The sequence below is a fragment of the Tachysurus fulvidraco genome, chromosome 20, assembly GCF_022655615.1.
Source record: "Tachysurus fulvidraco isolate hzauxx_2018 chromosome 20, HZAU_PFXX_2.0, whole genome shotgun sequence".
NCBI classification, from domain to species: Eukaryota; Metazoa; Chordata; class Actinopteri; order Siluriformes; family Bagridae; genus Tachysurus; species Tachysurus fulvidraco.
The window spans coordinates 14386876-14398953 of NC_062537.1; the positions used below are offsets into that span (position 1 = coordinate 14386876).

Below are 12078 nucleotides of genomic sequence, written 5' to 3' on the forward strand. Positions count from 1 at the left end.
CGACGTCGTGACGTCACCGCGTGCCACTTGCTCGCTCGCTCTCTCTCGCTTTTTGATGCGGCTCTTTGAAAAGTCTCATGCACGAGCTTTAGCATTTAGCTGCTGCTCGGAGACAAGAAAACTCTGACGGCAATAAAACAGCGCAGGGGTAATAAAAAAAACTCGCGTGAAGCTCGGAACCGCGTTTAAGTGGTATTTACAAAAATAATAAAAAAATGAATAAAGCACATTTACAGTAGTTAGCGACGCTAAGCTAACGGTTACAGCTGGCTAACTAACGATAGCTCCACAGTTTAGCTTTAGCTTCTCATGCTAGCTAGTTTCAGGGCTTTTAGAAAGCTAATGTTAGGAACCGACCGAGCTGAGAAGATCTCCGAAAAGTCCTCAGAGAGATTTATAGATATAAAAAAACAGTATTAATACAGTAAAAGGTAAGTTAAAGATCTGTCTGTTGTTCTTTAACGGAAAGTCACAACAGAGCTGAATTTATTCTCCTTTACACCGTTAATCTGCACACACTTTAACACACTGTGTTCGTTTGTGCGTGTAAAACACGATTTGACGTGTTTCTGTAACGTGTTTGTGTATGTGGCTCTAAATACTGTGTCAATTCATTCATGAGTGTGTCGAGTCATTCATTGAAATGATGAGCTGTTAAATGCCTCGTCGTTTAGTATCAGGTTATAAAGACAAAGTCAGGCTGCTCTTGATTTCTTTGGTTGTGTGTGTGTGTGTGTGTGTGTGTGTGTGTGTGTGTGTGTGTGTGTGTGTGTGTTGATGCCACTAAACAAATGTAATTCAAATGCATTGAGGTTGTAAAGCACAGCAAAGGTTAAGAGATGATTTTTTTGTACCATACTCTGCATGTTTTTGGTATTTCAGTCATGTTTATATATATAATGCTTTGTGTGTCATGTCCAAGGGCTCTTTATTAACGCTCTATGTTTCTGGCATGTTGTCAGACTGAAGGGTGTCCGTGACAGATGGTCAGTGTCATTGGTCACAGCACACGCGCACACACACGCACACACACACGCCCATGCCTGTGTTTTGCTAATCCTTCTTGTTTTGACTCCAGCTGTAGCTCTGAGTAAAGATCCGCTTCACACGATTGGATTAATCTCAATAAGAAGCACAAAGTTTTATTTTTTATACTGAAGATCTTTCCATCACACATAGCGCTGACTCTATAGTACACGGTTCTAGAAGCAGAATGATTTGTAATGTCGCTCGGGTTCCTCTCAAGCGTTCTTCCTCATGTTGTCTCAGGGTGTTTTTCCTTGCCACCGTTGTTCATTAGAGACATATCAATATTTACATCAGCATTTCTTCCTTGCAATAAAAGTATATTGGTCTAAAGTTTAGGTCGACACTTTTCCAGTATCAGTTTTGAGACTTTCAAATTGGCACTTGCCTATGAATCTGTTCTTCCTGATATACAGTAACTTAGCTCTGTTAGGGTTGAAGATTTCCTGGCAGGATGATGTTTGAACTGCCATTTTTGTTTGTTTTTTTCCCCACTTCTGCTGGTATCAGTGAGTATTGAAACTGAAATGTTAAATGCAGGGGACTGAAGTCTGAGGACTTCTTTACAAGAAAATATCAGTGAACGCTGTTAGTAGCTGGTGCTCATGTAAGAGCTGAATGGTTTCATTGATGTTAGATATTTCAGTCAGGAGAACTTTGATTTAGTCCTGCAGTCTGTAGCTCAGTGGGCCACCAATCTGCCACCAATCGGCCATTCCTTGGCTCCTGAGCTAGGCCCTTAATCTCAAATAGCTCAGCTAAATAAATAAGATGCATGTAAGTCGCTCTGTGATAAGGGGATCTGCCAAATGGCATAAATGTATGAGTTTGTGTGTGGTGCCCTTTGTAACTTCCCAGATGTATTCCCTCCTCAGGCCCAGTTTTCCTTGCATAGGCTCTGATCAGGATACAGAGGTTAAAAGATGAAAGAAACTTCATTAATACATAAAATTAAAACTTAAAAATTAAGCCTTTTTTCAGGGCTAAATCTGAACTTTTTTAATGAACAGAAAATGCTAAGGGATGGTGTTAAATACAATCAAAACCATAATCATCCTTATCAGTTCCCAAATATAAACATTTAATATGTTTAATATTTATTCTAACCCACAAACTTATTATTTTTTATTATTCTTCCCAAATCCCAAATATTCTACATATTGTGTGAAATCCATTTATAAGTGTGGTGTTCGTTACCTTGCTATAATTCATAGTTGAAGAATTGATAATATTCTATGAATGAAAATGAACTCTGATAAAGCCAATCTTGTTTTCCTGACTTGTTTTGCCTCCTGTTCTCTAAGTGCTTTACAACATATCATTGGTTTTCTGTGGTCAGGGTAATTTGATGTTTGCATAATGTATGCTGTGTGTTGCAACAATTAAACATAGATTAAATGGTGTATTTAATGTTTTAGAAGGTCTCTTCCTTCTCATTTGTTTCCTCATTTCTGGAAACTTATTGTGGCGATTTAATTTGTTTTCAAGGACGCTCTTCGTGAAAAAGAGCAAATAAGCTCTTTTGGCATTCATTTTCCTGCTTCTGGTATCTCTGTGCATTTAATGACTGTGATTAGTCCACCAGTCCTGATAATAAGGAGAATTTCTCTGGAGCCATTTAACCAGATAGATTCTGACCACTCTGTCACTGCTGATATAAATGAGTTCCGTTTGCTTTATCTTCTCAGTTGTGCTAAATGGTCTGAGATTGGCTGGGACACCTGAGATTTTTGTTTTAGCCGTGTATAAATTTTTTTTAGAATTACTTTTGTTTTATCAAGGTGGAGAACATCCTAATGAGTAGCTGTGAAGAACAGGAAAAAGGGAGAGGAGTGACGGCTCGGCCCTTTTAACCGTGCCAGCTTATGAACCGGCGCTGCGAGCGGCTTCGTTCTCCTGCACAGTACAGGGGTTTGGCTTGGCACCTGGCAAAACGGGCACGAGGCAGAGTGGGTCAGAGCCATGTCAGAGAGCGAGGATGCCGATCATCCTCGCTTCTTTGTTGGTGCTGATGATGGAGAAGGAGAGGAGCTGCTTGACCCGGGCCGAGTGCTGGGCTACGACTGCCTCTACGAGAACGTTGAGGAGGAAGACGTGGACGAGGAAGAGTATGACTCGGTATGTAGGATTAATAATTCTGCATTGCAATTCTAGTGACCTCTAGCCTACTGAATCAACTAAAATCTCAACAAGCCTAAAATCTCATTTAAAAGGGGATTACCCAGACACATAATCTTGTCCTGGAGGCCCAGGATACTAAATTCTTCTAACTCCTAGAACATAATGTGCATTAGTGCACGTCTCTAATCATATTTACGACCCATTTCCAGGTCTTGTGAAATCTAGTTAAAGGCCTCTGGTGTTGTCAGCCTAATCTCTATCTCCTTCAGATTGCGTTTGTGTTATCCGATCATGTTTTATACTTTTTTTGACTTTGCTCAAAGGCTGTTTGTTGATTTGCATTTTGAATGAAAATATTAAGACTAATTAAAAAAGTTATAGAATTTAATTTCCGTAACATATTTTAACAAATCGGATTGATATGTAATTAAAATCTATGACTGGTGTCTTAGCCTGCAAGCTTACAAGGTCACGGATTAAATAAATAGTGTGTCACGGTAATGGTATGCATTTGTTGTTCTGACCCTGCTTACGGTCTTGATTTATCTCTCTAAAAAGGCATTTGGCAAAATCCAACACAGCATGCCAAGAATTTATTTTGCACAATGTAGCCTGTAGAACAGACAACAGAGTCTGATCTCATGGGTGTTCGGATTGTTCATTCCACCCTGCAGCCTCCAGAGAGACAGATAGTGGTGGGAATCTCTGCCATGGCCAAAAAGTCCAAGTCCAAACCAATGAAGGAGATCCTGGAGCGCCTTTGCCTCTTCAAGTACATCACGGTAGTCACATTCGAGGAGGAGGTCATCCTCAATGAGCCTGTGGAGAACTGGCCACTGTGCGACTGTCTCATCTCGTTTCACTCCAAAGGTGAGTGGGTTCATGTTTGTGTTTCGCATGCACGCACGCACGCACACGCACACGCACACGCACACACACACACACACACACACATGCACACACACACACACACACACACACACACACACACACACACACACACGGAAAACAGTTGCAGCGGCAAACACAACATCAACAATGGTAGCTGTTGCTTTACTGTTAATGCTCATGGCTTTGAGAATCTACATTGGCATCCAAACGCAGCGAATCCAACATGTACGGGCAGCTCCATGTAATTTCTTTTGTGTTTTTCATTAACACAGAAAAAAGTTAGCTTTAGTATGTAGCCACCTACTATCATGTGTGCTGATAATTGATCATATTGCGGTGACGTAAGCGGTTCTTAAGTCTAGACCAGCAATGTTTTGGTGCTACTTAAGAACCACTTTTCCTGGTTCAGAGCCGGTGCTTTGGGTGTCGAAAAAGAAAGAACTGGTTCTAAATTAGGCTCAGAACCAGCACTCAAACTACCTTGGGGATAAAGGGCCACACAGTTGTATGGGATGTGTTAAGATTTCCCATTGTGGCATTGCTCTTGTGCAAAAAAGAAGAAAAAATGGCAAGGTCATGGAAGACATTTTGTGTTTGTGTTTGAGATATTTAACAGCCTGTCTTTAGACTTCCATTATAAGTAAGTTGGTAACTGGAGAACTAGTTACTAGTGCACTAGTTAGTGTAACTCAAAGCCTTTATAATTGATGACATTTGACAATGTAAATGTAATTTGAAGCCATTTTAAATGCGGCTATAATCTCAAAATGTGGTGGCTCTGCATTAAAGTTGTTGTTGTTCTTTCTTTGCTTGTTAAAGGATTTCCTTTGGACAAAGCTGTAGCTTATGAAAAGTTAAGGAACCCATTTGTGATCAATGATCTGGATCTGCAGTACTGCATTCAGGACAGGTGAGCCTCATAGCACAGAAGCTTTGCTAAGAAAACTATACGACAGTCTTATCCGAGGTCCCTGCTGAGAAATCGTTTGGGTTTGTTTAACTGTAAGAACATCTGTTGTTTGTGGTCAGGTGTAACATGATTATGATGGCAATGTTTGTCTTTAATCTGTTCAGTGGAACTGCAGAAATCTGCAGCTGCCATGTCATTTACAGTTAAAATCTATATATGCACTCTTTCACATGTGTATATATATTATTTCAAAATTGTGTAGTTTTTTCGAATATTTTCTAATGCATATACATAACAAATCAAGGATTATCATCATATTCTTATCCATAGCATACAAAAAAAGATTATTGAAAACAAATTGCACTGTAAGTGTTTATTTTTTTTTGTATTTCTGTCCTAATACAAATTGCTTTATAATTTTTATACATCTGGGAACAGGAGGGAAGTGTATCAGATACTGAAGGCAGAGGGTATCCAGCTTCCACGCTACGCCGTCCTGAACAGAGACCCAGCCAGACCAGAAGGTTTGTATAACGGTTTTAAGGTATTTGGTCATTGTGAACATTTGTGAATACAGCCATGTTTTTATGTTCACGATTACAGTCATGAAATGACAGGAGAACTTGAATAGAACAAAGTTTCCTCCAATCCGATATCAAGTTTTAGCTTTAAATGTTTCAGCATGTTGGTATTGCAGCTTTGTTTGTCCAAGTCTAAGAAATACAACTGACTAAATCACCCTTTCACTTACTTATTACACAATAGTAAAAGGAACTGCACAGTGGGTCTGTTATTGGGATCTTAGAAAATCTCTTCCATAACAGTGTGTGGGGGTTTATTTATTATTTATTTATTCTTTTTTTTCTTTCCTTTTTTTTTTTTTTTTTTTTAGGTCTAGTCAATCAAATTGTTCTGTGTCCGTGGTAACAGTGCTGGTGCCATGGCAACATCTGTCACGCTGTCTGTTCTGTGTCGCTCTCGTCTCTGTGATGAGTTTGTACTCATGAGACTTGCTTTTTCACTAACAAACACAACATAGTGACCAGCTGCTGCCATTTTCGTTTCCTTTCTTTTACAAGTCTGTCTCTCGGTTCCTAGGTTTTAGATTACTCTGTATCTAAAGAAAGAGTTTTCTTTCCTCCATCTTAAAGCCCGATGGCAAAACGTGCATAAGAAAATAGCAAAGTCGCCTCTCGTGCACTTAAGTAAGCGGAAATGCTGTCGTGTTTCCACGGCAATATCTCACAGCATCTTTCAGACTTGTTTATTTTAATTATTCAAATCACAAAACCCTCGCCAGTGAAGGTGTTTAGTAAACACTCATCGTCTTGTTTTTATTCCGGTCTCATGGGAATGTTAAAAGTGGGCTTCTGCAGAAGTGCTACTATGGGCAGCTTTGGATGAAAACTGATGGGCTCGATAACAAACATCACCGTTTCCGGATGAGGCAATCCTCAGAAGCGGCACAGCAGTGAAGAACGAATGGCATAGCAGACATTTCTGTGACCTGAAGAGCCAGAACATTGTAACAGCGTTTTCTCAGCACTGCGCAGTGATGTGACTATTAATAGAACATCAATCAGGCCACGGTAGAAGCGCTTTAGCTGGCATTTCTGTTGTCAGAAAAAAACTGACTGCTGCTCTTTGTCTCAGTAAGAGCACACTTTAATCAATCCCATCTGAGCAATCAAGACCGTGCAGCTTGTGCCTCCAGAGTAACCCTCGGTGTGATCACAACACAATCATTACAAGAACACAATGCCATGTTGCTTTGTGTTTCAGCAACACACAATCTGTTTTTGATGGAACTCTGTGTTTGCTTTTGTCATACGTGTTAATCGCATAGTTTTGTTATCATCTTAGTACTCTGAGCTTGCTTATTTTCCAGAAACATTTTGTTTTCTTTATAGTATTTTCAGAAAATTGGCCTGGACAGAAGCCCACACTGAGGAACATCTGGACACCTACACATTTATCAGCCAGTCGTGTAGCAGCAGTGGCAGGCATAAAATACAGATACGAGCCAGCAGCTTCAGGAAGTGTTCATATTAACTGTCAGAATGTAAGGGGGATATGATTGGCTGTGGTATGAGGATTGTTGGTGCCAGGTGGGCTGGTTTTGAGTATTTCTATAACTGCTGATCATCTAGGACTTTCATGCACAACAGCCCCTAGAGTTTATGCAGAAAAAACATCCCTTGAGCAGCTGTTCAGCAGACAGAAATGCCATGCTATGAGAGAGATCAGCAAAAAAAACAGCCAGACAGGTTTGAGCCTAAAAGAGAGGCCACAGGAACCTTGGTAACCAGAGTAAGCACATTTGTGTAAGCAGATTTTTCCCTATAGCACAAGCTGCACTTTAACACCGTCATGATACCGAATTCCATGAAAATGCACTGAAACTCCACCACCACACACCCTGAATAATTTTACATAAAACCACAGATGTAGAAGGGAAACAACATTCAATAAGTAACCTAACACAGTCCATTTTTAATCTTAATCCTTTTTCCAACCTTTTAGTCAAAATGGCCTTCATGAATTTCTCAGAGCAAAGCAAGCAATTAACATTTTAAATCATTGTCCAATTATGATTACCATATAAAATTCCTCCGGGGACTCCGGTTTTCTCCCCCGGTCCAAAGACATGCATGGTAGGTTGATTGGCATCTCTGGAAAATTGTCCTTAGTGTGTGATTGTGTGAGTGAATGAGAGTGTGTGTGTGTGTGTGTGTGTGTGTGTGTGCCCTGTGATGGGTTGGCACTCCGTCCAGGGTGTATCCTGCCTTGATGCCCGATGACGCCTGAGATAGGCACAGGCTCCCCATGACCCGAGTAGTTGAATGAATGAAAGTTTTGTGTTAAAACATTCTTTTTTTTCCTCTTTTGGTTAAAATAGAATGTGCCATTTTTTTGTACGAAATATTGAATTGTCTTCAGTAATAAACTGTATTTAATGAAACAAACATTGAACATAATGAAATTTCAACTTGAAGGCAAGCATGCCATATCAGCCCATGTAAGAGCCCATTCATTTCAGTCACATCTGCCAAATGATCTCATCTGCCCTTTTTTATTAGGATAGGTGGGAAAAAAGACCCCTCTTTTACTAACACGGGATGAGATTCGGTTACTTTTGTTCTTTTTACTGTGACTGAATTTAGACCTAATATACACCGTGGCCCTGGAAAACCCTACAAATGGTTATATATATTTTTTCTTTTTAAATTGCACGCTTTTTTTTTTTAAACAAAAATGCATTTATCTTGTGCAGAAATCTCTAGCGATTAAGGAGCACAGAATCATCATGAACAGTATGACAGCTGGGGTCTGGTTAGGACTTAAATTGTGATTAGGTTTGATTCACTGCTATCCAACAATATATTAATAGTTTAATGTTAAAATCTAACTATTATTGTTTAATATTGTTTATCGATTGTCCATTGTAGTCTATATAGATATGAAATAAAGGTTTTTGTGTGGGTTATGTGTTATTTATTTATTTATTTGTTTGTTTGTTTGTTTGTTTGTTTAAAAATTTTTTTTTGTTTTTTTCTAAATGTAAAACCAACAAATTCTATAAAATGGTCATTTAAAATACTCTTTTTTTTTTTTCACAGATCAGCTGAATACATCTGATTGTAAAATATTGCTAGTTGTGATGTTTGATTAAAAAAGACAATATTAACCTGAACAGATTAAAATGAATGTTCTCAAAGCAATTAAAGATTTCTTTTATAATTTTCTATTCCGCTGCTTGATGGAACGATTTCAATTCATATTTCACCTGAAACATTTAGATTGCTCTGTTATTATGGATAACGATGGCCAGTGTAGGATTAATGTGGGGGAAAATACATCAAGATGTGACCCCCGATTTCCCCACAGGCATTCAGCAGTAATTTTCCAAGACGCACATCAGCCTTAAAATTGCTTCATTAATATGAATGTCAATCAGAGTGTCTTGGTCACGAAACATTGTATTAAACTCTGTGGCAGACAGAATTGTGGGAAAGCATCACTGTGGTATCTCTTGCTCATCATGTGTTTATTATGTGTATATGTGCATGGTTTCAGAATGTAACCTGGTTGAGGGAGAAGACCATGTGGAGGTAAATGGGGAAATTTTCCAGAAGCCTTTTGTGGAGAAGCCGGTGAGTGCCGAGGACCATAACGTCTATATCTACTATCCTACGTCTGCAGGAGGGGGCAGCCAGAGGCTTTTCCGCAAGGTTAGACACAACCCCCCAACCCACACACACACACAAAACCAATCTAGATAAGATCCTAAGTCCTCATATGACCTTGTTCAAATTTATTTGTTGCAGATTGGCAGCAGAAGTAGTGTTTATTCTCCCGAGAGTAGTGTCCGGAAAACCGGCTCTTACATATATGAAGAGTTTATGCCTACAGATGGGACGGACGTTAAGGTAATAAATTAAGGTAGTTTAAGGTCATTCAGTGCTGTGCCTTGAGCTGAGGTAAGCCCACAGCTTTGAAGAGATATTCGGTGTCCACAGTGTGTTTGGTGCTGTGACAAGATTAGTAGCACTTGGACCAGTGCTGCAATGCTACAGCCATGTAAAATGCTCTTGTCTGCTCAGGCATAGCCAATTCTCCATTTAACAAACATACAAACAAAAATACACAGCCTTCCCTTTTATGTGTTTGTTTATGTGTGCACATTTCCCCTCAGGTATACACAGTGGGTCCGGACTATGCCCACGCTGAGGCCCGTAAATCTCCTGCTCTGGATGGAAAGGTGGAACGAGACAGCGAAGGAAAAGAGGTACGCTATCCTGTCATCCTCAACGCCAGAGAGAAACTCATTGCCTGGAAAGTCTGTCTGGCCTTTAAGGTAAGCACACTGTGAAATTGATCTTAATTTTCAGTGCATTTTAGTCCATTATTGAAATGTAAATCTTATTATCGAATCATTAAGGAGTAAAGCAGATACTTAGCAGTACATGGAGGAAGGATCTGCGGCGGAGCTGCGGCGATTCCACTGTTTCAGTATTATGTTGTGGAATTGCTGAGTCATGGCACTAAATAACTGCAGTGCAATGAAAAGTTTCTTGTTTTGTTATGCTGTGGAGATGTTGTGCCATCAAGTGGCGACAGTCATAATACAATCTGCTAAAGGTCTAACACGGCATTAGTGACGGTGTGTATCTTCATTTAAAAAATAGACTTCAGGTCTCTTAACAAGTGGTTTTTCATGTCAGGTAATTTTATCTCAGTATACCAGCATCTTGTCTCACCACCACAAACAAAGCTTTACTGTAAACATATGTTAATTAAAGTCTTAAAGCAGACCTTATAATAAATTCTTATGGTAAAGTATTATGCACAATACTTTCAGTGGCACATGACCGATGCTGCTAAAGTAACAAATCTTTATTAGGGTTTAAATTGTTGTTTTAAATTGGATTTGTTTTTGTTTGTTTTTTACTTTTTATACTTCTTGATATATTTATCTCTATATCACCATCCCCTTCTCTGTATCCAAGTGTTGTGTTATTTTTGAACTTAATTTGTTTTGACATTCCCAGTAAGCTTTTAAGCTCTTTTCACTCTGCCTGTTTTGTCCTCCAGTATATTAAGTCTGTCAAACTGCCTGATATGTGTTTCCTAAACAAACCCATGTGCCTATATTGTTCTGCTACACGTTGCCTATATTGTTCTGCTACACGTTACTCACAGTGCCAGATGACACTACATGCAAATTTAAGTGTGCTGATTGAGCAGAAAAATCTAAAAAGATTTAGATACGTAAGGAGCATGTTATTTTTTTGTCGGTTTATTTACACATCATATGTAAGCATGCAACAAAATCCTGAATAATGGCATGAATTGTACATATTAAAATGGATATTTTATAGTACCTTTTTTGAAAATGTCACACTAACTGACCCAGCCTTGACTAGTACTGTAAACAGTGATGTTCTTACTCTCTTGTTGCTTTGTTTGCTTTACTGACAGCAAACAGTGTGTGGGTTTGACCTGCTTCGTGCTAACGGCCAATCGTACGTCTGTGACGTGAATGGCTTCAGCTTCGTCAAGAACTCCATGAAATATTATGATGACTGTGCAAAAATTCTGGGGTATGTTTTACACATTTTACACACCATATCTTTTTTTTTTCTTTTCAATACATCCACTGCGATGTGAGCTGTAGACTCTATCTCACCCTTTGCTATCTCATGAGTAAAAAAAGTTCATCTAGCTTATATATCAAACATGACAGTAAAGGAAAGTCCTTTTTGCCTTTTCTCTCCCTGTACAGAACACTCCATAGGATTGTAATAGATTTCAATACAATCATTCGGTGCCGGTTTTTAGTAAGGATATCTTATTTAAGCTCACTAATCTTACAGTCTGCAGGGGGCTGATCCAGGTTTATTAGCTTCTTCCTTCCAATGATTGGACCTTGTATACCGAGCATTATGACACAGTTGACCCTGAGCTGTAAATGGTCTCAGTGTGGGTTCGATACACGCTGTTTTTTATCCGTTAGATCATTTACACATTGAGCTGATGCAGAGCTCACATGTAGCCCAAGGAATTCATAATATTCTGGCACTAACTGCTATATAGATAGGCGATAATCACAAACAAGAATTAGAAAAGGCATTAAGTGCTGATTAAGTACGAACGTTCATGAATTATGTGTCATTTTAATCAGATCCTGGTTCCAATCAGGCCAGGTTAATGGGGGTGAGATCTGTGAATTAATCAGCTGTGAAGCTATATGCAGTTCAGTGTAGGACACTTCAATCAGCTCGTTCAAAGAACACTTGGATAATTACATATTGTCCCTCAAATGCCCTTATTATTTTCTGAACAGGAATTAGTATTTAACACGATTACCAGGATTTGTAACGCGATCTGTGTTATTGTATAATCTGCAGGAATATTGTCATGCGAGAGCTAGCTCCTCAGTTCCAGATTCCATGGTCCATCCCTCTAGAAGCTGAAGACATTCCCATAGTTCCCACCACCTCCGGGACAATGTATGTTTTTTTTTTTCTTTTTCTTGACAATCTTAGTTTGAGTTATTGTACCATAATTCTGTCGAATCCTAAAATTAGAGTGGTTAGAATAACATCTCTGACTGAAAAACTCCTCAA

General features: G+C 39.1%; 1 protein-coding gene across 9 annotated transcripts in view; it reads left to right on the plus strand.

The window, feature by feature from the left end:
• The window catches only part of ppip5k2 (diphosphoinositol pentakisphosphate kinase 2), a 32472-nt gene continuing 20394 nt past the window's right edge, over positions 1-12078 (plus strand). For 3 of the 9 annotated variants that reach the window (XM_027141018.2, XM_027141019.2, XM_027141020.2), the window contains exons 1-10: positions 6-431; positions 2808-3144; positions 3822-4017; positions 4858-4948; positions 5387-5472; positions 9026-9180; positions 9277-9378; positions 9645-9806; positions 10931-11052; positions 11860-11961. In XM_027141018.2, coding sequence (XP_026996819.2) covers positions 2989-3144; positions 3822-4017; positions 4858-4948; positions 5387-5472; positions 9026-9180; positions 9277-9378; positions 9645-9806; positions 10931-11052; positions 11860-11961 — 1172 coding nt within the window. In that variant the 5' untranslated portion in view covers positions 6-431; positions 2808-2988. Of the gene's footprint in view, positions 432-2807; positions 3145-3821; positions 4018-4857; positions 4949-5386; positions 5473-9025; positions 9181-9276; positions 9379-9644; positions 9807-10930; positions 11053-11859; positions 11962-12078 lie in introns of all 9 variants that reach the window. The other 6 variants (XM_027141017.2, XM_047804570.1, XM_027141021.2 and 3 more) reach the window with 4 other exon arrangements.